Genomic DNA, 25,412 nt, shown 5'->3' with positions numbered 1-25,412 from the left:
CAAATATTTTATTTGGGGTGCCGAAGGGACCTCGGTCCCTAAGAGTTGGTTCCTATGTCTAAGACAGCATAGTAGAAACCTACTTTGAATTTCTGCTTTGGATCTTATGGGCCTCATAAGGGTCATTGGAAGGATAAATTGCAGTGGAAGAGAAACATGAACACATAACTGGTTTGAGACTTAGCACTTTTCTAGACCTCATCAGGCAGATCTTGTATACCAAGTTGCTTGCAGATCAGGTGTGCCAAGTTCTTGAAGTTGTTGTTGGTTGACTCCAAATGGCTACTTGCATGAGTAGAAGAAGGCATTTCCACTCACACAAAAGGGGGTCCTATTTCTTCATCAATTGATCTCCAGCTACAGTCATGGCACATTTCATATCATTCTCTGTTCCTCATAGTGGCAGAAGGGGACATGAGGCAAGAAAGCTCAATATCATGGTTTGAATGTCATTTATTGTCCCTACAGTAAAGCCCACTGGCATTTTTCTGTTATTTAAGGATTTATTATTACTGTATTATTATTATTATTATTATTACTGAGTCAATAACATTATGCTTGCTGTACTGTAAGGTAGCATCTGCCAACCAGGTGCAGGTGTCTTCCAGGTGCAGGTGCAGCTGTGTGGCTGATGCTCATGGAAGTTGTAGTCCAGAACATCTGGAGGTCACCAGGTTGACAGAGGTTGCGCTGAATTTAAAGCATATGAACATAATAGGCTGAAACCAAGCAGACACAGTTACTGTTCCACCCACTGCCAGCTTTAGCCCTGAACAGATTACCCCAAGGGTATTCAATGCTCAACAGAAAAAGCTTCCCCATACCTGCTATATGGAATATATTTAAAGCATTCTTCACCATACTAAAACAACAATAATGAAACAAATTGACTGTAAAGTCTTTTGAGCTTTGGTCATGCTGATAATGGAAGACATGGAGGAGAAAGCATACAAATACAAATGAATTCAAGTGACAACTGACATGTTTACATCCACATCCTACTTCAATTTTTTGGGGAGGGTTAGCTTCAAATGCTTAGTTAAGATTTGAGCTCAGTGGGTCTGTCTTCTTAGTAGACATGTACAAAATTAAGCTGTGCATTGGCTAAATAGAAGTAAAATACAATGGTTATTATAATGGCTGCCATGATAAATTTTGGTTTTGACAATGCTGCTTCGGTGCAATTTTTGGAGGGAAATGGTCGCTAAGCGAAGTTATTTTCATGCATACAGTATACATCTGGTTAACTGTAAGAGTTTGATATGTTTCAAGATCAGACTTTCATGTTCCCTCTCATTGTTCCCATAAAAAGCATTTAAGTTATAGAACCACTATATTTTAAGCATTTGTGATGTAATTCAGTTGCACAAGGGTGCAACTATAATTTTAAAAAATATGATTTCCAAAAAAAAAAGATGCTGACACAATAGGGATTATGTCGTTCTCTTCCAGGTATTCTGTTTATTGTAGAGATGCGATACTACTAAGCATTTCATTATATTTCTTTAGAAGCAGGTGGCAAAAAGTTAAAGAGCACAGTCCAGAGAAGCACAGAAACTGGGTTAGCTGTGGAGATGAGAAACTGGATGACACGTCAAGCCAGCCGGGAATCCACAGACGGCAGCATGAACAGTTACAGCTCAGAGGGGAAGTAAGTCCGAGACGTTTGTTATAAAGTTCCGATCTTTGGAAAGAAACCAAGCATCACTGATTCCTTTTTCTACTGCAGATTGTTTGTCATGCTGGGTAATCCCCAATTTGTGCAGGGGTTGCATTTCTGCCCACCCACGTCAGCGGAGAATGTGTAAGCCCTCCCCATTACGCACACACACACCCCACACACCCTTTTCCGGTCATTTCCAGGTTGCAGTGATGTGCATGATCACATGTGCATTGAACAAGTGTAAAATGGCCGTTGCTTGTAGTGTGCCCTCCTCTCTTATAGGGGAATGAACGTAAAGGAAGGACATAGTTAATATATGCCTGTGGTGTGTTTGTATCAAGGGGAGGGAGCCTCTGGGCCTCCAGATGTTGTTGAACTCTGTTGGCCCTGACCAGCAAGAGCAGTGGTCAGGGATGCTGGGAGCTGTGGTATAGCAATATATGGAGAATCACAGGCTCCCTACTTCTAGTTCATATGAAGAACAAAATAAGTAAATTGGAGGCAAGAGTTATACAGATTCTGTGGGAGTACCTTGAGGGTTTTTCATGTTTTAGGAGTAAGTAGTGATATTTGCTGAGTTTGGACATCACAAATGCAGTAGCTCATATTATACATATGCCCATAATGGTTGGTTTAGTTATGTAACAAAATTTGTATAGCACTTGAACTTCCAGAATCATGTCAACTTTTCAGAACCAAAGCTAGAAACATTTGGCTTTACGTCAGACAGGCTAGTCAAAGAATGCAGTCAAAGAATGGATGCCTAAGAAGTATAAAAGGTCATTTTTCTGCCATAAACAAAATTGCATTTGGATTAGAAAATTAATTATTATTGGTAGTTACAGCCTGGAATCCAGGTTGCCCCTGGCTGAAAAATCTGTATACCTCTAAGCAGTTTACAAAGATTTAAATGAATATAGAATAAAACGTTAAACTTATTGATTTTTTAAAAAGTAAAAAATGGTATTTAAAACATTCGAAAGATGATTAAAATCAACAGCAGCTAAAAAGATATAAATCCTGTTAACTTCCACAAGTCTGTATAAGGGCTGGCCCAAATACAACATTTTCACAGGTGCTGAAAATAGAGTGAAGGCAAGTGCCTGATGTTAGCAGGCAGGGAGTGTAGGTGCTGCTCGCTAAATTATCAGTTTCTTAAAATTACGGGATGGGTATTGTGTCACACCTGTAACAGTGCCAGTTCCACAGCTTGAAGCAGGCAAGTGGGCATAAATGGGGCAAGGTGATCCTGTGAGTAAACTAGTCCCAAGCTTAAGGGCGTTATATACTAATAGTGACACTTTGATCTTGCCCCAATCGCAAATAGGCAACCAGTGCAGATCTCTGAGTAGAGGTGTTAAATACTGACAGGGTGTATACCCTGTTGTAGGCCAGATCCGTAATACAGTATGCATAGCTTTGTTTTTATTATTTAGAAACTTGTTATTAAAAAAAATATGGTTGTTTTCCCATTAGTTTGATTTTTCCTGGTGTGCGATTGGCTGCGGACAGCCAGTTCAGTGACTTTCTGGATGGACTTGGCCCTGCACAGCTTGTTGGTCGCCAAACACTGGCAACACCGGCAATGGGTAAGAAATTAATTTTGTTTATATGGCTGCAATTGGTGGGAAAAGATGGTTTCCCATGAATTACCTTACTTCTTTGTATCCTTAATTTGCAATACATGGGTTTTTCTTTTTCCTCCTTAGGCGATATCCAGGTTGGAATGATGGACAAAAAGGGACAGTTGGAGGTGGAAATAATACGAGCCCGAGGCCTTGTTGTAAAACCAGGTTCAAAGACACTGCCAGGTGAGAGAAATACACCTGAACCCCAAGCACATGGCAGCACATGAACATTCTGGTTCAGAAACTATTCTAGCCACAATAGCCAAAGGCTTGTCTCATAGGCCACCTCTATACAACTATTTTTAAAAAGCAGATTGACTGAACCTTCCAACTTCTCTGATATATCAATTTCATATATTAAATGTAGAAGTATTTTAACTATGTAGCTTCGACCCACGTAATCAATGGGCAAACGTATGGCAGTTCTTACTATTAGGGACCAGGATGATTTTCTATGAGACCAGCTGAGGTTCAAAGATTCCGCATCAGAGCAACATCTGAGGACTGGAGGAAGATTTCTAACAGCCTTGCTCTCTCGATTTGGTGGTAGATGGAACAGCAGCTGCCCAGTGTGAGGAACTTAGCCTTGTAGCTTTGGCAGCTGTTTCAGCTGCAGAGTGATGCTGAAACATTTGAGGACTGAGAGGAAACAAATACATGTTTGCCGCTGCTACTCCCCCCACCCCCCTAGTAACTCATAACTACTTTATTGCATTTTAAATACATTGTAAAGGTAAAGGTAAAGGTACCCCTGCCCGTACAGGCCAGTCTTGACAGACTCTGGGGTTGTGCGCCCATCTCACTTAAGAGGCCAGGGGCCAGTGCTGTCCGGAGACACTTCCGGGTCACGTGGCCAGCGTGACATCGCTGCTCTGGCAAGCCAGAGCCGCACACGGAAACGCCGTTTACCTTCCCGCTGGTAAGGTATTTATCTACTTGCACCCGGAGGTGCTTTCGAACTGCTAGGTTGGCAGGCGCTGGGACCGAGCGACGGGAGCGCACCCCGCCGCAGGGATTCGAACCGCCGACCTTTCGATCGGCAAGTCCTAGGCGCTGAGGCTTTAACCCACAGCGCCACCTGCGTCCCTAAAATACATTGTAGACTACCTCAAGAACCTCAGGTAGTAGACAGGGTCTAAATAACTCCAAATAAAAATACTCTTAGACTGATAACCCCTTAGGCATACAAAAAGTAGACCCACCACAATCAGTGGGCATAAGTCTATTCTGAGTGTGACAAAATTTGGGTTAGTGCTATTCCACTGATGTTCCACTTGCAGGCTTTCCTTCTGGTTGTCCTGTCTGAGAACAGGATGCTGGAGTAGACCTTTGGCCTGATTCAGCAAGGCTACTGTTAAAGTTCTTACATTCCCCTATAGGGAAAGGGCTGTAGATCAGTGGTAGAGCATCTGCTTTGCATGCAGAAGGTCCTAGGTTCTATCCCACACATCTCAAAGTAAGGCTGAGAGTCATTCCTACCTGAAACCTTGGAGTACCACTACCAGCCAGTATATGTTCCCAGGCATCTAGAATCTCATTACAGTTGTAACTTGGATCCCAAATGCCTTGGTACTCTGACGTTTTGGCTCCCAAACGCTGCAAACCGGAAGTGAGTGTTCCAGTTTGTGAACGTTCTTTGGAACCCAAACATCCAACAGGGCTTCTGCGGCATCTGATTGGCTGCAGGAGCTTCCTGCAGCCAATCAGAAGCTACGCTTTGGTTTCCGAACATTTTGGAAGTCGAACAGACTTCCGGAATGGATTCTGTTTGACTTCCGAGGTACAACTGTAACTTCATTTCTTAATACTGAAAATCACAACAAACTTGCCCTCTTTCCTTTATTCTGCCATGAAGCAATACAGTGGTACCTCGGGTTAAGAAGTTAATTTGTTCTGGAAGTCCGTTCTTAACCTGAAACTGTTCTTAACCTGAAGCACCACTTTAGCTAATGGGGCCTCCCGCTGCGGCCGCACGATTTCTATTCTCATCCTGAAGCAAAGTTCTTAACCTGAGGTACTATTTCTGGGTTAGCGGAGTCTGTAACCTGAAGCGTCTGTTACCTGAAGTGTCTGTAACCCGAGGTATCACTGTAGTGCCATTAATTCTTGAAATCAGAATTGTCAGTCATGCCAGGATGAAGCTGTAAACAATAATAATTGACTGTTTTATGTTTTATTATTACAGTTGTATTACTATTTTCTCAGTTAAATGAATAATTATTCAGGCTGTTTACTATATAGTGTATAGAAAACTTTTCAGCAAAGACTGCAAAATATAATAAATAAATAAACATACCTGATTTGCTTCATAGTGCCAAGGGAGGGAGAGAACTGAAGGAGGTTGGCTATCCAGAATGCCTTGGGAATAAATGCTCATAAATGAAATGTATGAGTGTGTGTTTAATTAAAGTATTTATCAGTTAAATGTCAGGATTTTGCATAAGGTGCTAAAACTGCATAGCTAATGTGCAAAAACTGGTGACTAACAGATCTTTATATTTTTCTCCCCAAAGCACCATATGTAAAGGTGTATCTATTAGAAAATGGAGTCTGTATAGCCAAAAAGAAAACAAAGGTGGCAAGAAAAACGCTGGAACCTCTTTACCAGCAGCTGTTGTCATTTGAAGAAAGTCCCCAAGGAAAAGTTTTACAGGTAATTTGCACCCTTAGCCATGCATATCTAAAACCCTTCCCTTCTAGCATCATTAACTGAAATGCCTAAGTCTGACTGCTCCCTTATGCTGTTTTCTCACATAGCTGCCTCTTAAACTCTCTATTATTCTAAACTAAATATCTGCAGATTAGTATTTTCCTGCAACACTAATTTTGAATCGTATCTCATCTTACTAACACAACAAATCTTTAAGAGCAAATAGCCAGTTAATGAATAATGAATAGCAGGTGGTATCATTCTTTGTGTTTTATTTATTTCTATCAAGAAGATGCATCCAGCGTTTGATATTCCGTATAATTTGAGTGAGATGGCTTTATATTCTGTGCACTTTCTGCTGAGACAAACTGAGAGCTAAATCCAAGAAATGAATATCACTGAAAATGTTATGCTGGCAATTCTTAGGGATTCATTCCGCTCCCCTCTATAACGAAAGGAAGGTCCTGCCATTAATAAGTGCCTTAGTATTCTGTGAACTTCGGTGGAAAGCAGATTTGAAGAATATCAGAAATTATGGCAAAATTTAAGTTTGATCTCAGGACAGATTAATAACACTATGCACAAGCATGGTAGCAGATACCTCATAAACCAAACACATGCTGGGTTTCCAAATACATGTTCATATCAAGCTGCTTTAAACAGTGAAGAGAAAGGTTGAAATTTTGTCAGGCTCAGCTACAAGGTGTTGGGGTTGGGGGTAAATCCTTGTTTGTACAAGAAGTAGAATAAAAACGAGACATTTGAGGCTATTCTTGCCACAATCCAGATTCCAAAAGTCAGGGTTCTCTGGAGTTTGAGAGACCTCAGTCAGAAGATTAACAAGGGAAGAGTCCCAGAATATGTGTAACAGCACTTGGATCCATGCACAGTAATTGGGAGCCCAGCCCAGGTTTGTCAGATTGCTCACCTTAGGAAATGGCAAGATTCTGAAACTTCCCATTTGTTGATTCTAGATCATCTTGTTAATTGACGTGAAGAATCTACTTCATTTTGCCCTGCTCCTAAAACCTATGTCTTCTTTTTTTAACTCAACAGATTATTGTGTGGGGAGACTATGGACGCATGGATCACAAATCCTTTATGGGAGTGGCACAGATACTTTTAGACGAACTGGAATTGTCCAATATGGTGATTGGCTGGTTCAAACTTTTCCCCCCTTCATCCCTAGTAGATCCAACTTTAGCCCCTCTTACGAGAAGGGCTTCCCAGTCGTCTCTTGAAAGTTCAACAGGACCTTCTTATGCTCGTTCATAGCAGCTGTGAAACTGTTGTCATAGCAACCAGCGTTACAAAAAAAATAATTAACAGGTCGCAAACCCTGGTAACACTGCATGCTTAATGTTGTGTCTTCGGAGCCTGTTTCTAGGGCTACAAAAGCGATCCTGTGTTCTCAGAGGAAGTTGCACACATTGTGCTCTAAAGGAAGTCCTCAGGTGAAGGAGTGGAGCTGGAAAGAACTGAATGGTTTGGAGTTCAGTGACACTCAAGTTTTAGTCCAATCTGAAGCCATGGATTAAACTCAAAGAATCAAGCTGTCTCATGCAACAAGAATCCCTTTCAATGCCACATCTATTTTCTTGCTCCCTTTTCTTTACCTGCCCCTTCTCCTCGTCCCCACCCAAGCCTGGTTATGCCACAGAAATATGGAGCTACCCAAAGAAGCTATGCCACAATCGGAAGGATGGAAGAAAAGAGCCATTAAAGGAACGCCAGCTGTCATAGCCGTTATTTGCAGCAGAGGAACCTTGCCTTATCAGAAAGGTTGAAGTCTTATAGTGGCAGGCTTCATAACTTCAGCTACTGCTGGAGTCAACTCCAGCGTGTGGACTCTGAAAAATAAAATTCTGTGGCTATACTGTACTGTATGAAATTAAAGAAACTTTTTTGCATGGACACAGATTATGCTGAACACTTAAATTATTTTCTTGGGGCTGCAACTTGCAAAAAAAAAAAAAGAATAAATCAGCCATTTTCAACAATTTATATTATTTTTAAAAATAAATTTCACTAGTGCATGGTTTTAAAAGGGAGAGAATGCAACAGGGTGGTAAGACACACCAAGTTTATCATTCTTTAAACCAATCATGGTCTGTGTTTTGGCAGACATAAATGAAAAATAAATAATTTCTAGCAAATATTTAAAATTACGTTTATGTGACAAGAAATAAGTGTAATATATTAAATTTATTTAAATGTAAAAGGTACAAGCCTTGTAAAGTTCAACGATATGTGCAAATTGTATACTTCTTTTCCCCTTCTTGTCTACACCTCCCTCCTTTTGCTCTCTCATTCCCTTCCTACCTCCCAGGATGATCATTATACTCTGAAACCGCTACTTTTTGACTTAACTACTCTCATGCCCCATATTTGGTTCAGGGTTGCAGATGATTCTGCATTTCTGAAATCTTTGAGAGGAACAGAATATTGTTTAAGAACTTTTTTCAAGCATGTTGAAAAGAATTTTGCAACATGGCTTGGGGAGTACATTACAATAATTCAGCATGTATTTGATAAAAAATTTGAACTTTTTGCAGTTTATTGTACAGTGCATGGAAACTTATTTTCTTTTTTTGTCACCTTCAAATTAAATTCTACAGCAAAATACTGGAATCATGTGGCCATTTGTAAAATGTCTTCAATAAATTTGTTTTCAGCACCAGCATCATTCATTCAAAGGTTGAACTATCATTTATGGATGGTCTTAAAGAAATACAAGATGTTTGTCTTGCTAAATATCAGCATCTTATAATTTGCACTGAGCCAAACATATTATTACCCACTTAGGGTTACAATAAATAGCAAATAAGCTGTTCTGTTCAGTTTTTATAAACTATGTGATGGCAAATCAGTGAATATCAGCCTGACATTAAAAGTCACAATTCAAACTGCAACCCCGCATCTGTCTTTCAATTAGTGGTATTTACATGCCCTAAGTGATGGCAGGATTTCACCTGCTGATTTTTAAACGCCTTAAATAAAGTACATGCAATTTACTAATTTTTTGACACCCATCACCAAGAGCCTAAATGCAGATACCACAGGTATTTGAAGAAACATATACATCTGTCTCCTATGTATCAGATAATTTAGTACCACTGGAAGGAGGGGTGGAAAGGTGGGGGTATTCTAAGTCCTGATCTCTTATTATTTCCTGATGAAAGGGAATGTAACTTGTTAATGTTCAAGTCCATCATCCTTTTCAATGTGTCTTTAGATGCCTTTAATACATACCTATTGTTTAATGTCTAAGTGTTGCAATAATATTTGAATATACACTGTTTAAATTAAGGCCATGCACACAAGTACTCTGATTTTGTATGAAAAATCTGTAGTGTTATCCCAAAATGTACATGCATCACAGGATGGCAAAAGTAAAAAAATAGGTGTCCCTTCTAAGGCCTTTTCTTTTATATGGTACAATTTGACATACATCAAAATTAAGAGCACAGTCCATTAAGTACATTCACGAACCATGCGCAAGCACCATGGACACGGATGCTAAAATGCCTGGTGATTTGCACACATGCAGCTATTTAGAATTCCCTCTGTATACCAGTGGGGAAAAACTCTGGTATGGAGATGCTTCTCTTCTGAAATGAAGGGAGAAGCACTTGCTGATGGGATTTCCATGCATCCACAAGAAAATTACTAGAGTGGAATGACTGCTCCCCCGCCAAACTTACATGTATTAAGTTAAAGAAGATTGGTAAAATTTTGGTGATTAAATTATTTCATTCACCTGTATATGGCAACCCATGAATGCTAAAGACATACCTTTGCATTATCCTTTAGGAGTAAAACCATTTTTTAAGACGTATGACTCTCTTCCTGATACTGTGACATGCAGTCAATGCATTCTTTTATGCATATTCCTATTATTAAATTATTTCTATTTGAGACAAGAAGGACATGACCGTATGGAAAGTCTGTACATACCTGGTCATTATGCAGTATTTATTTTAAAAGTTGATTGTATTTTTTTAAGATATTCACATGTCTGCAACTCTACTTATAATTTAGTCATGTAAATAGCACTCTTCCAGTGACCACAGCTGTCTTGTACATAGTCTGTTTTAAAAGTAAAGGGAATTGACATTGGGGGAGAAAAGGGCAGATTAGGCCTGTTAATGAACACCAACTAATGTAAATCAAATTCATTCTGGTGATGGTATTTAACACTTTAAATAAAACATTTTCTTTACAGAATTTGTAAGTGATTCTTTTTCTCATCTCCCCCACCCTGCAAAAAAAAAAGGGCATTCATGATCTTGGAAAGCTAAAGAACAATGACTTGAAATTTTGCAGGAACATTTCCTGTGCAAGACCCATTGAAGAGGGTAGGAGCACTGATGACACCATTCTCATTTTGTGGAGCTTGTGAAGTGAATTCTTTGGTATTTGTGCCTTTTCAAAGGTTGCTGTAAACCAGTGTGTCCCAAGCTTGAGTCCTGAGCTGTTTTTGGACTACGATTCCCATAATCCCTGACCACTGGTCCCGCTAGCTAGGTATGATGGGAGTTGTAGTCCAACAACAGCTGGCACCCCAAGTTTGGAAAACACTGCTCTAAAGTCTTGAAATATCAGCATGTGTTATTCATGAGATGGCGATTCTTCAGTAGTGTGGCAGTTTCTTTAAAGTGCAGACATAACTGCAGAGCATTGGTCTTGGAACTAATGACAGTGATGTGGAAGGCTCATTAAATAAACTCACAAATTATTTCTAATATGTACAGCTTAATAAAGCTCTAAGCCTTAATAAGCATATTTGTGCAATAATTGGGATAACTAAACAGCATGCACAGAGACCCAAAGAACAAACTTGGAGCTGATTAAAAACTTCCATGGCTGTCAAATCAGCTAAAGCCTTACTGTTCAGTGTATAAATTTACACAATGTGATGGAAGAGAATGCAGCATGTGACTAGAAGCAGCATGCATAATACAGCCTACCTAGAGTCATGGCAGTGTGGGTTTAGTTGTAAGTGTTTTAAGAACATGTTTAGTGACCTTGTTTTGCTTCTATGCAAGCGGCAACCTTCCTATTGTTATTCAATCAGATACAGCAGGCTGGAAGCTAAATAGTATCTTACTGTTTCATGCATAAATGAGCACCCTTCTAGAGCAACACATTTGTGTGTTGATCAGGCAGTTACTGCTATCCCCATCTCAGCAGTATTCCTAGATGAATTCTTATGTCAGACTGCTACATATGCTGCTTAGGCATCTATAGGCTAGATCAGCAAGCATTTTGCTACTGAATATTTTTGAAACACTGATCTTGTATGGAATTGCTGGTCAGAATAATAATAACCACAACAACGACTCAAATCAGATGGTGAACTACAGAAGACTGATGAAATACATATTCTAGCGGGCATTTAGCTGAATTCTGATTTTATTATTTTAACTGATTATTACTTTCATCGTATTGAGTTTTTCACCGTAGAAACAAACACAATAAAATAATAACAGTACTAGGACAGTTAAAAGTTAATAGCTGCTAGAAGGCCCATCTGCCTATTTCCAAAGGCAGCACAGGAGGGAACAGAAGGAACCTGAACTGGTTTTGGTGTTACTGGTGTGATGGCTAACTGTTGTTTGAGTTTCTTGGCCTGCATTGAAATAGATCCATCCCAATCCCTGCCACTGACAGGCCCAGCAGACATGCCCTCCTGCCATCCACACATTTGGAGCACATCAGAGAGGGCTTTGGGGACACAGAGGTGTACATACCCAGAGCTGGAGGCAAGGAGGGTCCCTGGCCCATTCTGGGGAGCAGGGGAGCTCTGCACACATACATCAGGACATGGGTGTGGAGAACCCTCTCACCCAGCCAAATGCTCAGGCAGTGGGAGTTGTGGCCGCTATGTAGATTGCCAGTGTAGTGGAGCTAGTCTACATGACAAGTCCCCTCACGCATTCCTTCATTGAGTTAGGGGAGCTGCACCTTAACTGTGGTGTTCAGGTAACAAATATGCAATGACAACGGCAACCTTTTTATTTACGGCTCTCTGGTACATCGCAAGCTAATGTGCTGGTCAATTAAGACAGCAATTGTTTGATTTTGCATTCATTTCCTTTTTGTTGGATAACACTGCAGTAGAGTGAACTTGGCTAACTGTGCAGTAAGTGATTCTGCTGCCATTTAATTCATGAAAACAAGTAGAATTCTGCAGCTGCCGCCAACAGCTGAAATTACAAACGGGGGGGGGGGGGGGACAAACTCCCCCAATAACAGGAATCGGCAGAGGCAGCTCTGACACAGCCTTGTGAAGCCTGTTCTTCCAACCTACTTCTGCTGCGTCATTTGTCAATTTGTCATGCCCAGATGTCAATGAGTCACAGCTAGTAGCTTCAACTGACCTATTTTTGCCTTTGTCACGCCGCAGGATCCATATGAACGACGCGAAAGGGTTCAATGCAGTTCTGTGGTCGTCATTGCTAAGGATAAATGTGAGTATACCTTTAAGGGCAGCTCCCATAGGTCGTTTAGGAAGTTAGGCCCAAGCAGCAGGCAGGCCTGGAAGCAGAGGGAGAAGGCAGCTAAGGGAGAGAAGGCCTGCTCTAAGCAGTTCTGTAATAAAACCATTTCTCCTTCAACTCCTCTGACCTGCTCAACATTAAACAGAGGACATCGCAACCATACGCTCGCCAAACATCAAGTGACTGCACCATGTGACTGCGGGTGACAAAAATGTATCGTGTGGTAAGACTACTGAATGTATAGATCCATCCAAAGAGAAGCCGACTTCAAATACAATAAAATTAATTCTAATTTAATAGGGAGACTGAGGGGAATTGACCTTGAGTGGATTCTCCCAACTACCTTGACCTCATCAGAAGTCATGGGCTGCAGAAAGCTTTCTGTGGAAAGTTGTTGGGGGCCGCATTCAAGTAGTGGGGGTGCCCAGATCCAAAAGTGATTGGTTGCTTTAGAATTGTGATTGTACTTTATATTTTGCTGGCTTTTAATTTGAACAGTTCTGAGGACATATTTAACAGGGGGATGTAGAAAAGTCTCTACAGTGGTACCTCGGGTTACAGACGCTTCTGGTTACAGACTCTGCTAACCCAGAAATAGTACCTCGGGTTAAGAACTTTACCTCAGGATGAGAACAGAAATTGCGCGGCAGCAGCAGGAGGCCCCATTAGCTAAAGTGGTACCTCAGGTTAAGAATAGTTTCAGGTTAAGAATGGACTTCCGAAACGAATTAAGTTCTTCACCTGAGGTACCACTGTATAAGTAAATGTGGGTGTGGTCAGGCCCTCACACAGCCATTCACCCTTAAAACAATCACACAATCTCTCTCACTAAGGCAAACCCAGAGGACTATTTCCCACTGAAACAGGCAGCCCCAGTTTCACCTTCCCTTTACCCCTGACCTTTTTTTTTTCTTCGTAGTAAAATAAAAGCAAAGGGTTTTGAAAAACCTCACCAAGCCCCAGCAGAGGAATGCAAATGCAATGCAGCCAATGCATATGTGAATTTCAAGTCCTGCTTTACATCTATTCAAAGCCTCAAACCTCAAAATGCAGTTGAATCCTGAAAAACGGCATGCCCGTATTTGCAAAACTCATGGATGACTTTGGGCATATTGGCAAGAAACACAAATCTACTTCTCAGCCTAGTCGTTCCACTCCCCATGTTATTGCAAAGAAAGGAGCGGCAATTGCACACTTTGTACAACATCAAACAGCTGGTGGTCAGCAGGGGATCTAGAGTAGAACCCAGGTTTCATCCACACTGTCTCTGGCTCACATACCAGGGCTTTCCCACCTCTTAATATATGTGTGTTGTCTGTGCATCAAAGCTGGGGTTTTCAGGAGTGTGAAAAATTTGCTCTGCTGAATATCTGATTGTAAAGCAGGAAATCATTACAGCAAAATCCATGCTTCAGATGACCTCTGGAACACAAGGCCCAGCTTAGAAATGGGAATGCAGAAGCATGATTGAGATTCCTAGCTGAAATTTTCATCATTCTGAACATTCAGACCAGCTCTTTCTGCAATAACATATTTGGGTTTACCAGCATATTATTTACGGGCCTCATACGTTGAGCTTATGCCTACTAACACAGCTTGACTCCAAGCAGAAAGAATGCAGCCATTAAAGAAAAATATAGCGTAAGCATGTGCTGTGGAATTAAATGCTAAGCAGGGAGGGAAGCAAAACCCTGTTTCAAGTGCCTTGCTGAAGAGGTTTCTTTCATCAGTAAATGCAGCAGAAAGGGTGCTTGCCAGGACCCTTATCTCATTTACCTGGAAGTAACTGACATTGATTTCAGTGTCAGGAATCCTGTTTACAGATTATATAGCTTCATGTGACCTGATCCTTAGAGTTTGAAAATTATGAGCATGTGGGATGGGCCTGTCTGTCTTCTGCTTTAGGCTGCGGACCAGATTAAGAAACCAGATTCTACAGTGTCCTGCTCAAAATTCAATAAACGCTAGAAGAATTAGGTAGTGACTTAGTTCAAGAACAAGGAATGTTAATAACTTCTCTTGTTGCGCTCATCTGATGAAGTTCTCCTAATAGTTATGGATGTAAGCTGGCATTGTTTAACTGTATACCACTTATGCTTAAATCAAAATATTGTTTTAAAAGATATATCCCACTTGTATTGAATCTTCTCCTTAAGAATCTATTTCCTCTCCCTTTTTTGTTTTGTTTTTGTTCTGCCTGGAGTTCTTCAGTACAATTAATTTTTATGTAAAACCTGATCATCTTTCAATTTCAGTTTTCATATTTTTGTTCTAGTGTTCTAATCAATATAGAATCAGTATCTCTTATCTTAACAACCACATTCTCTTCAAATTGCATAAATTGGTCATTTAAAGATTAAAATTATGTCACTAATCATTCATTAATATCATTAGTCGTTAGTGTAGATACTTCCAGATCAACCAACCCTTTTCTCCAAAGGCTTCTACTGGAGATTCTGTAAGATAAAGCCTGTTCTTTTGAGATATATAAACTCCAAGCTGAAGAATACTATCCTTATAGATAGGTTAAAGGTAAAGGGACCCCTGACCATTAGGTCCAGTCGTGGCCGACTCTGGGGTTGCGGCACTCATCTCACTTTACTGGCCGACGTTAGAGACCTATGTATTAAACACTGAGCTGCATCTATTTATCACATTGACTTGGTAAGAATGAAATTCATTATCATTTCCACAGAGTATAATAAAGTTTAATATGAAGAAAGATTGACATAGATATAATTTTGAATTCATTGTTAGCCTCTGAAAAAAAAAATACTAAGAGGCAAATATAATCACCCCAAGTCTAGTTCTTGTTTAGCTTAACAAAAAAACTTATATGAGTGAATGAATGAATACGTAATTAAGGGAGAAAACAGGGGACCTGCATACAATCTAGACTAGAGGCAGAAACCAATGGAGATTCAATAGCTTTTTTATATAAATAAACCTCCTTCATGGCATGGCAGGGGATCCAGTGTGCATGCACTCAAAAGCTTATACCAATAACAAACTTAGTTGGTCTCTAAGGTGCTACTGGAAGGATTTTTTAAATTTTGTTTCACTGGTACTGTTATAAATGCGCAAAACTTCACCACTAGGCAATATAGAGGAGGATAGGGGGGAAGAAAAATTATATAATAGGGGCCAGGACTCAAAACTCAGGTGAGTGACAAAGCAGAACCACTAGCTTCGGCATGTTGGCAACAAGGCAAATGACTCACAGCTGGAGTTTTTTGCACAAAGCCTTGAGCACTGGTAATTCTGCCCACGAAAGGTACAGCAGGAGCCAATTAAGCAGACGAGCCAATTAATAGGTGGCTGGGAGTCACCTGAAACAAGAGGCAGCAGATTCTGATAGAGATTCTACAGGAATTTTTAAAAGGGATTTTTAGCTGCTCATTTTCTTTTAGCCTAATTTGTGGTAAGGTCATTGGGGGAAATGATGAGGGATGCTGCACACCAGGGGTCAGAGTTGATGGTGGCATAGAAATGCTTTATTTTCCTTTTCCTTCGCCAGTGATAATAACTTTTCAAAGACGAAATAAATTCTTATTCAGGTTCCATGTGGTACTAAGGAAGACTGCCACCTGAAGTTTGAAAGAAGGATCACACCTGATCAGAGGCATACTTAAGGTAAGCCAGGTCTTTTAATTGGAATTGAAACAATATTTAATGCATATATGCATACTTTTTAATGCTTTATTATGCTGAGGGGGCAAAGACAGATTTAATGTATGATTTCACTGCGCCCTTTTACCTGGGGCAGAGCTGATTTTCTGGACCCTGGAAAACTTATTGTTAGTATACCTTGCATTTTTCGGGATTCTCCATGATTTCTGGAAGTTAAATTTGTGAGTGGCAAATAGATACTGTGCAGAACTGGGCACAGAACTGAGTTTGTGGGCTCTACATTGTGCTTTTTAAAAATAGAATCCTGACATCTAGGTGCAACCAGTTTGGTGCCCAGTTCAAGGTGCTCAGCTCACATTAGTGTTTAAACACTAATGTTTGATCTGTTACCAAACCATTAAATGATTTAGGAAGCAATCCTATGGCAAGATCCGCTGGTTTGAGTAGCTTAGGGTGCAGCAGGTGTCCAGCTAAGCTGCCATTAAGTTCCCAGCTCTGGCCCAGCTGAAGATTGCCATTGTACCCAGCTCAGTTCAGCCAAAGCTGGCTAATCTGAGGCCCCTGTAAATCCAAAAAAAGGGTGTGTGCGCCGGAGGCCAGAACAGAGAGGGAATACTCAGTCTGGATCCTAAGCCTGTTCAGCTCGGTCACATGACCTGGCAACTGGCCGTAGAACACTTATTTTAAAGTCTTATTTTCCCTTTGCCAGGCTTAGGCAGAGCTGAATGGGAGTCTGGATCTGGTGTAGCTTCATGCTGGCTTAATTTACATTGGTTTGCTTTACAGCAGCTTCTTGGGTGCAGGATTGCGCCCTCAGCCCCAAATACTGTAAGACCACCTTCTTTCCTAAAGACACTCTTGGCTTTTAGGAATATCTGTGGGAACCCTCTTGGTAGTTCCCAGATAAAAACACACAGGATTGCAACCTTACTACGCAGCCCTAACTGTCTACTCAAAAGTAAGTTACTGAGTGCAATTGGAGTTTCTCCCAGGAAACCAGGCACAGGACTGCAGGACTCAGAGTAGACCTATTGAAATTAATGGACCGAATTAGTCACATTACTCTGAGTAAAAAGTAATTGAATACCACCCTTGAGTTGCAATGTTAACCCCACTTACCTGGGAGTAAGCCCATTCAGTTAAATGAGGCATATGGAGAGACGTGGTTAGGATTGCAGCCTGTTTTTGTTGCAGTTGTGGAGAAAGACTACAGGAGATTAAAGCAAACGTTGGACATAAACGATAAAGCCTCTTCTACACCCCCTACTGAGTGTTTTTGAAAGTAATTAAAGAGAGGCTGCTGTTTACTTGCTTTATTCTTACTCAACTTGGTTTGTACCTTCAGCAGCTTGATTTGCCACTGTGCCTTCCCTATTTTGCAGCCATTCGTTTGACATTTGTATACAGCTGGAACGGTGCCTCTGTGAAATAGGTGTGCAGAGTTCTGTACACGATGCACGTCTTGTGTAACATCCAATTACGGTGCAAGTTCCCATACAAGATGGGGAGTGAGAAAGGGGAAATGCCAGAGGTGGCTTTTATGCAGCTTGTTGTACAACTAGAGTCCATTAGCTAATGTGGAGGAGGAGGAAATCTGCTACATGTCAGTCACTGGCCAGGGTATAGTATATAATCCCCAAGCAATCTAATTTGTGACATTTCCTACAAGCCTACAGTCAATAAAAGAAGAGGACTGAAATGTCCTCCATGTGGGCTTCCTTCCATCAGTTTAGTGCATTAAATTAAAAACAATAATAATGCTTATAATTGTGATGTTCAGCACCTTGGCAGACAGGAAGCAAACAAGTCTATTACTGATAGCCAGTCAGTTTTTGCAGCCTGGCTGTTTTGCTTTTGAAACAATGCAAGGGACATACAAGCCGAGACCTCTCAACCTTGGCCTAGGGAAGTAGATATATGCTTCACAAATAAATACAAAGAAGTGATTCTTATCCCAGACCTGGGAACAGGGAAACTGTGGAACCCAGAAGACATGGGAGATCTGTACCTGGGTCTCTGGCTTTTTGTTCATATTAAAATTGGCACAGGGAGCTCTCAATCTGAGGGCAGAGCAGGCATGCAGGATAGTAGGAAGCAGACAGAGTAACTGGTTGCTCATACCAAATAAGCTTGGCTCAAGTCTGAGGTATGATAGGACCATGTGGAATCTATTGAGTCCTCATGCCACCTAACTGCTGAACTGGTAGCTGCCTGCAGTATAATACCACCTTTAGCTCAACAGCACTGGTGGCATCTATGTGCAACAGAAAGTGGAACTGGCAACTCCCTCTTGTTGGTATGAGAAAGGATAACATGGTAGATTCTTTTATTCTTGAGCTCTATGGTACAGAGCTTCCACTCCACCCTTTCCCTTTTTTCCATGGGTGTTTGTGGCGGGTGAGGAGGGGTTGGTTGTTGTGTGTGTGTGTGTCCCCAACCTCATTGTGTTATGAAGGACAAACATTAACAAAAAATCTCTGAAAGGTTTCAGACCATATGTCTGGCATTCACCACAGCCACGCCAGATCCTGTATAAAAGCTGTGAAATTCAGCCTTAGGGTTCTTCAGTGGACAAATAAAATCTGTATGTCTTTCTGATGCTTTACTCTGTCATTGCTAAATGCACAAATAAAGCAATCTGTTAAGACATTATTTCTGAAACTTATTACCCCATTCAATACATTTAATTGCCATAGTCTCTTTTTGCTTCTCTTCAGCACCATGCCATGGTGAGTGAGGTTCAGTCATATGTTGGCAGCCTGTAGTTACACATTATCGACTTTGCCCCTTTCTGGGGAACCTATGCTTCTAGCAGGTGTTTCTGTGGATTCTCACCCAATTCAGTAGGCAGACACTGGTGGAATGGGAGACTGAGGAACCTTGCTGCTCTTCCGAGAGCTCTTGGGCCAAAGAGCAAGTTAACTGATGCAAAGAAACCCTTGGGCATATTTAGATTCTTGTGGCATCTTTAAAAGTGACAGAAGCATTATGGCACAACTTTTCTTGGATCACACTCCACATCATCAGATGCATGAAGTACAATCCTAAACTGGCAGGCAAATGTGTACACATGGTTGGAGGAACAGAAAGAAGGGAGGTATGGGAAAAACAAAATGCCCTGAGAAGAGAATAGTTGCAGTGAGAGTAAAAGAAGGTTGTGTTGGTGGTAACACACATAACCTGGCATGCATAAGCTCAGCAATATGTCCTTTATAAAAAAGTATAAATCATACTTTTTTGCTTATATGCTGCTCTGCTCTTCCCCACTTTGTCTTGCAAATTGTTCTGCAGATTTGAAGCTTCTCTCACCCTACCTGCGGGGTTAGCCTGTCAGCTGCATTTACTCCAATGCTCTGAAAGCACCACTTAGCACATTTCTATTAGTTTAGAACTGTAAAAGTGCTTCTATAAACATTTTAGAACGGCACATCACAAGAGCTGTAGTGCATTCACCGGCTGAGCTGAGCTGACCCTTTCAAAACCTGCTCCGAAACCCGCTTCCAGAATGTCTCTATTTTTGGGTGGGATTCAGTCACATACCGTCAAAGTCAGGTTGAGCAATTAGAGCTCATTGGAAGATCTTGTGCAACAAACCCACTTCCCCAAAAGATCAGACTTTTTACAGTGAGGAAAGTCACAAGAAAATGCACTGGGAAAGTGTGAGATAACTGCAGGGTCATCCAGCATCCCCACAAACAAATCAGATTAAAAGCTCATTAAACAGTAGTATAATCTGCCTGCAAACAAACTGGGATGAATGCTCAATAAACAGGGCATCGAGAAGTGCCCTAGCCAGGAGATTGTTGATCAACACAGAGCAACCAGCTGTTTTCAGGTCACCATGCTGTGGTCGTAATAGATTTAGCCCTTTAGCAGGCAGAAAAGGACTGAGAGGAAAGGAAGACAGGCATGCTGGCTGGCTGGCTAGCTATATGGCAGTAGTCCACAGCTGGGAATCAGTGGACCATCTCTTTCTAAGCTAGTGGCTATTGTGCTTTCAGACCCCAGTCAGCCAGGAAACATAGGTTGTTTCCTGAAGTTTCTTTCTCTTTTTGACATGCAGATTAGCAAGATGAGGCCTTTTGGGTCTCGTGCAGATCAGCAAAAACAAGTGAGTGGTGGAGAAGGAGGATGTGGCCCCTGCCTGACACCCAGTGTGATGCAGAGCTCAGAATGCTGTAAGTTCAAATCCCGCTAAGCTGTAATTGTCACCAAATAGCTATGGACCCGCTACTATCTTTAACCTAACCTACCTTACGGGATTGCTGCGAGAATAATGGGAGAGGTTGCCAGTGACCTTTTGGAGTGACCACACAATGGAAATGGAATGGTAATAATAATACACATAAATGCCACTGTGGACTAGGGCACACGATGTGGCGTTGTGTTGCAAAGGTGTGGAGTTAAAAGTCTGGATTTATGGTATTAACTTTTCAGTGCCTCAGCATCTGCAAACGGCCTTGGCCTGCCTGGCCCTCAGAGCAGCTGCTTTTCAGGGCTCTGCTTGCTCTGCCTGCGATGATGGAGCTAGGCTCTCCCCCTTATCCTTGGAGAGGCTCGTGTTTTGCACCGGGGGAGTAATTGATATTATTGCCAATCCTGACGCACTGCAAAGCGAAAACAACACCCTGGCAATGCTTGCTTGCTTGCTTGCCTTCAATGCTGTTATCTAACAACAATGCTTCCAAATCCCACAGCCGGCCTCTTCTTTTAACACGTGCAGCGCTATCTGACTGTCTCTGTGTCAGTTTGCAGCAGTCACACTCCCAGGCACATGCGGAGGAGCTGCTGCTGTGTGCTGCGGAGGTTTCGGCTCTGCTTATGTATTGCTCCGAATGTAGCACACCATTAAAAAAGGAAGGGGGGGAGAGCAGCAGATGCAGTCGGGATGCTCAGCTGTGCAGGGCTTTGCGAAGAAGCCCAGGCTGCCTTTTCCAGGTGCCTTAAAGCCCTTTGAGATAATCACGGGCTTTAACACTTCACATGTCTGCTGCTTCCTAGAAGGATGTATTGCCCTCAAATCTTCATCTGAACTCAGAACACTTTGCAGTGTCTACATACGTACGTACACACACACATGGGTCACCACAGGGAGCAGGGCCAGAGGGCCAATCCTCCTGCCCTGGATGAACCATAATCCCCCACATTCCCAATTTTCATTATCAAAAAAAGAGTAAGTTTGTGGTATTTGTAGAGCCTGAGATATGAAGCAAAATAGTACAGGCACTATTCTAATTTTTTTTTTGGTGCGAAACTAGCCTGCTCTCTCCTTTCAATGTTTGTACCCTTGCCCCACCTCCAAAAATTTCCTGTAGATGTACATGCACACAGCTGCCGAAACGATTCACCTGTCTCATTGCTTGGACTACATATTGCTCTTCCTTATATCCCTGCCCTTCTGCCTCTCCCAATCCCAGCCAGTGACTTGTGCTCATGCAGCTGCTCCACTCTCACCAATCTTGAAAGCCTCGCTGCTAGCACGGGTTTAATTAGCCAGGTTGCTTAGGAGCAGAGGAAGCTACCTTATACCAAGCCATACCACTGGTCCATCTTGCTAGAGTTATCTGCACTGACTGGTGATGGCTTTTCAGGGTTTCAGACAGTGAGCCGCTTCCAGCCCTGCATGGAGATGGCAGGGATTGCACCTGACTAAGACCTTCTGCATACAAAAGCTCTGTCACTGAGCTGCGGCTTACATCTGGTGGTCCTGCTCTTAGAGTGTATGCTTAGTTCAGAGATGGGTTAAAGAAAAGTGTGTGCTTAGTTCTTCTGTATCATTGTTATTAAACAGGGCAATGCTAGTTGTATCATACAACTTAAAAACCACTGTCTGTGGAACACTGTTTTAGAGTATCATCTATGCCAGCCTTGCCTGGGGTCACACCCTCTAAATGTCTGAGGTTGTAATTGCATCAACTCCAGCCACCATAGTCTGACCTATGCTTTCACCCAGACTCATTTAGGATATAATTTTCCAGCTGCAGTGAAAGATTTTAGATGGTTTGCACTGCATGGAAAGCCTTTACCAGAACATCCATCTCCAACCTCCTGCTCTCCATATGTTTTGGACTACAAATCCCATCACCTATTGGCCCCGCAGGCAGGAATTGATGGGGGATTGAGTCCAACCCATATGCAGGGCACCAGGCTGAAGAATGCTGTGCTAGAACATATATTACATAGACACAATGACAGCTGTGGCAGCCTAACATGCCATCCACCTCATGCTGATTCTCTAGTGCAGCAGTTCTCAACCTGTGGGTCCCCAGATGATGTTGGACTACAACTCCTATCATCCCTGAGCTCTGGCTTTGCTAGCTAGGGGTGACGGGAGTTGTAGTTCAACAACATCTGGGGACTCACAGGTTGAGAAAGGCTGCTCTAGCGCAGTGTTTCCCAACCTTGGGCCTCCAGCTGTTTTTGGACTACAACTCCCATCATCCCTAGCTAGCAAGACCAGGGATCAGGGATGATGGGAATTGTAGTTCAAAAACAGCTGGAGGCCCAAGGTTGGGAAACACTGCTCTAGCAGTTTAGGCTGCCTTCTGAATGTGCACGATTATGCATGTCGCAAAAATTAAAAACTTGGGGAGAATGTAGTGGCATCTTAATATTTAGCTGCAAAACAATTGTAAAAATGTTCCCGTGGTATGAATCAGCATTCAGCACTGTGCAGACTGGCAAACACATTCTGTTCTGCTTCCCAGGCAGTTACTTGACCTTAATTAACTCTAGCATTTGCTCTGAAAACAGGCTGTGGAACACTCACTTTGGCACAAAGAAATTACAAGCATGTCTGGCTGCAATTCCTGAAAGATGGTGCATGCTTGGGTTTCTGTCAACACCTGAGATCAGTCAACACTTGTAGGTATTCAGTGATTACGAGCATGACTAAATGTGTATAGAACATTTAATAAACAGCTATTATTATTATTATTATTATTATTATTATTACCCTCATTTTATTTCTAGACCACCCTGACAATTGCAGGATAATACACAGAAATACATAAAGTAAGAATAAATACCACGCACGCTTAAAATATCATAAAGTACATCATGCAGCAGACATAATCTCAACACACTCTGTATATCGTGTATGGTATACAGTACTACATAAATTTCATCTTAAGCCCTTCAGATGGCAACAGAAAGAGAACAGGGGATAAAGTGTACCTTCAATGGGAGAGCATTCCACAGTGGGGTTCTTATTTCAGAGAAAGCCCTGCTCTGTGTCACTGCCTGGGTGAAATCTCCCTTCACCACCAGCAGCCCCCACCACGGATCTTAAAGGCCAGGTTGTAGCATATTGGGGGAGGCAGCTCATCAAGTATTTGGGTCCTAGACCATTCAAGGCTTTATGCCCTGAAGCCCAAACCTAAAATTGAGCACAGTAAGCACATAAGCAACTATTTATGGGGACGACTGATGAGTGAAAGACACTGTCCCTGGCAACCCTGAGATTGCTGGTTGAGAAAAGAACATGAGAAGAGCCTAATGGATCAGACCTGTGCTGGCCCCGGGGGTAACCCGCGAAACGTGGTCCAGGACTGGTCCAAAATCCAAAGGTACCACTAGGAGGCAGTCCGACAGGGCCAAGGCAGAACACGAGGCAGTAAACCAGGCAAGGACAGGTACAGGATCTCAGGCAGGATCTAGCATACAGCAATGTTGCTCCCACAAGCTGGGGCAGGGTCCGACAGCCTTTTATCTTTGTCGGGGTAGCGGCCGGTCCTGATCCCCCAGTGACTCACCTCCCTGTTTCGCCCGAAGGCGAGCACTCCTCCTGTGAGTACTCAGGTCTCTCCCTCTCTCAGACCTTAGTCTCTGCAGCTTGGGAGACATTGGTGGGTTACTAGACCCAGAGGCCACCTCAGCCTCCCCTGACCAAACCGGTAGTGGAGCAGCTGTAAGTGATGGCCCAGCTGACGCAACGAGGTAATCTCTGCATCTGGAGCCAAAGCAGGCTCAGGCCCCTGACTTGGCCCAGCTGGTGTTGCAGGGGAACCTGTGCAGACTGGGACTCCTCCGGATCAGGCCCCAGACATAGTTCAGATGATGCCTGAGGCAAAGGATCCAATGCAGACTGAGACTCCTCTAGTTCTGAGTCCGAGCCCGAGTCCCAGGCCATCACAAGACCAATGGCATGTCTAGTCCAGCATCCCGTTCACACAGTCGCCAACCAGATGCCTATGGGAAACATGCAAGCAGGATTCGAGCACAAGAGCATGGCTTCCAGGAACTGGTTTTCAGAAGCATTGCTGCCTCCAAATGTTGACTCAGAGCATCGCCATAATGGTCCATAGCCATTGATTGCCCTCTCCTCCGTGAATTTGTCTAACCCTCTTTTAAAGCCATCTAGGTTGGTGGCCACACCACCTCCTGTGGGTCCAGGATTTTCTGGTCACGATTCACTGCATAGCTGCTCTGCACAAGCCCCAAATGGATAGCAAGCTGTGGCTTCACAATGTCAAGCCGTGGAAAGCTCTCTTTCAGAAGGTTTGTGCAGGCCCTTCTATCCCTGCTTTCAGATTTTATTTTTTTGAAACAGATGCGCTTTTCATGCAGGCTGATTCCCCAGAGCTTTGTTTTATAATGCTACTGTTTTAATAGGCATGTTTGCATTTTCCCGCCCTGAAAAAGGTCAATGCTTTGTGTGTGTTCCAAATGAACCCTTACGAAGCCGGGAAAGCTTGCTGAGAATCACCCACTCTGCCTTGCCTCTACCTCCACCAAAACCATAGGAACTTACCTTTGCAGGTAAAGGACAAAAAGAGAGGTGGCCATGAGTACTCTCACCCCTGTTGGTGTGTCACTGGAAGGGGAAGGGAGAGCCAGAGGTGGCAGTAAGCAGGTTCTGGGCATACTAAGGATGAAGAGGTTAAATCGGTAATGATACAGTGGGCAAAGGATTTTGGGTATAATATTCAATTTGAGGAATGGGAAAAATTGTGGAAAGAGAATATAAAATTTACGGCATGTACGTCGCTGAAAGAGAATGTAATGAAAATGTTTTATAGATGGTATATGACTCCTGTAAAACTAGCAAAGATGTATAAGGTGGATAACAAATGTTGGAAATGCAAAGATAAAGAAGGGACGTTCTTTCATCAGTGGTGGGAGTGTAAAAAAGTAAAAAGTTTATGGGAAATGATATACAATGAGATGAAAAAAATGTTAAGATATACCTTTGTGAAAAAACCAGAAGCTTTTCTTTTAGAGATGGTAGGAAAGGACATAAGAAGAAAGAAAGGACTTAAAACTTTTCCAATATGCTGTAACGGCAGCCAGAATCCTGTTGGCCCAGAAGTGGAAACAAGAGGAGATACTGATGATAG

The 25,412-nt window shown here is 42.2% G+C and overlaps 2 protein-coding genes across 34 annotated transcripts in view; both read left to right on the top strand.

Moving 5' to 3' along the window:
- The window catches only part of RIMS2 (regulating synaptic membrane exocytosis 2), a 348,435-nt gene extending 338,267 nt beyond the window's left edge, over positions 1-10,168 (top strand). For all 30 annotated transcript variants that reach the window (XM_083748880.1, XM_083748886.1, XM_083748877.1 and 27 more), the window contains 5 exons: positions 1,510-1,651; positions 3,140-3,252; positions 3,373-3,474; positions 5,805-5,944; positions 6,998-10,168. In XM_083748880.1, the coding sequence (XP_083605006.1) occupies positions 1,510-1,651; positions 3,140-3,252; positions 3,373-3,474; positions 5,805-5,944; positions 6,998-7,216 (716 nt within the window). In that variant the 3' untranslated portion in view covers positions 7,217-10,168. The remainder of the gene's footprint in view (positions 1-1,509; positions 1,652-3,139; positions 3,253-3,372; positions 3,475-5,804; positions 5,945-6,997) is intronic.
- A 2,071-nt stretch (positions 10,169-12,239) lies between these two features.
- Positions 12,240-25,412, top strand: part of DCSTAMP (dendrocyte expressed seven transmembrane protein) — a 44,836-nt gene continuing 31,663 nt past the window's right edge. The window contains exons 1-4 of one of the 4 annotated variants that reach the window (XM_083749264.1): positions 12,241-12,414; positions 16,002-16,077; positions 20,138-20,252; positions 22,828-22,938. The gene's annotated coding sequence lies outside the window, so the exon portion shown is untranslated. Of the gene's footprint in view, positions 12,415-12,472; positions 12,668-16,001; positions 16,078-20,137; positions 20,253-22,827; positions 22,939-25,412 lie in introns of those variants that run through there. The other 3 variants (XR_014566783.1, XR_014566786.1, XR_014566784.1) reach the window with 3 other exon arrangements.

This window comes from Podarcis gaigeae, assembly GCF_964106915.1.
Source record: "Podarcis gaigeae genome assembly, chromosome: 7".
Taxonomy (NCBI): Eukaryota; Metazoa; Chordata; class Lepidosauria; order Squamata; family Lacertidae; genus Podarcis; species Podarcis gaigeae.
The sequence above is the reverse complement of the archived record's forward strand: the minus strand, read 5'-3'. Positions and strand labels throughout refer to the sequence as shown.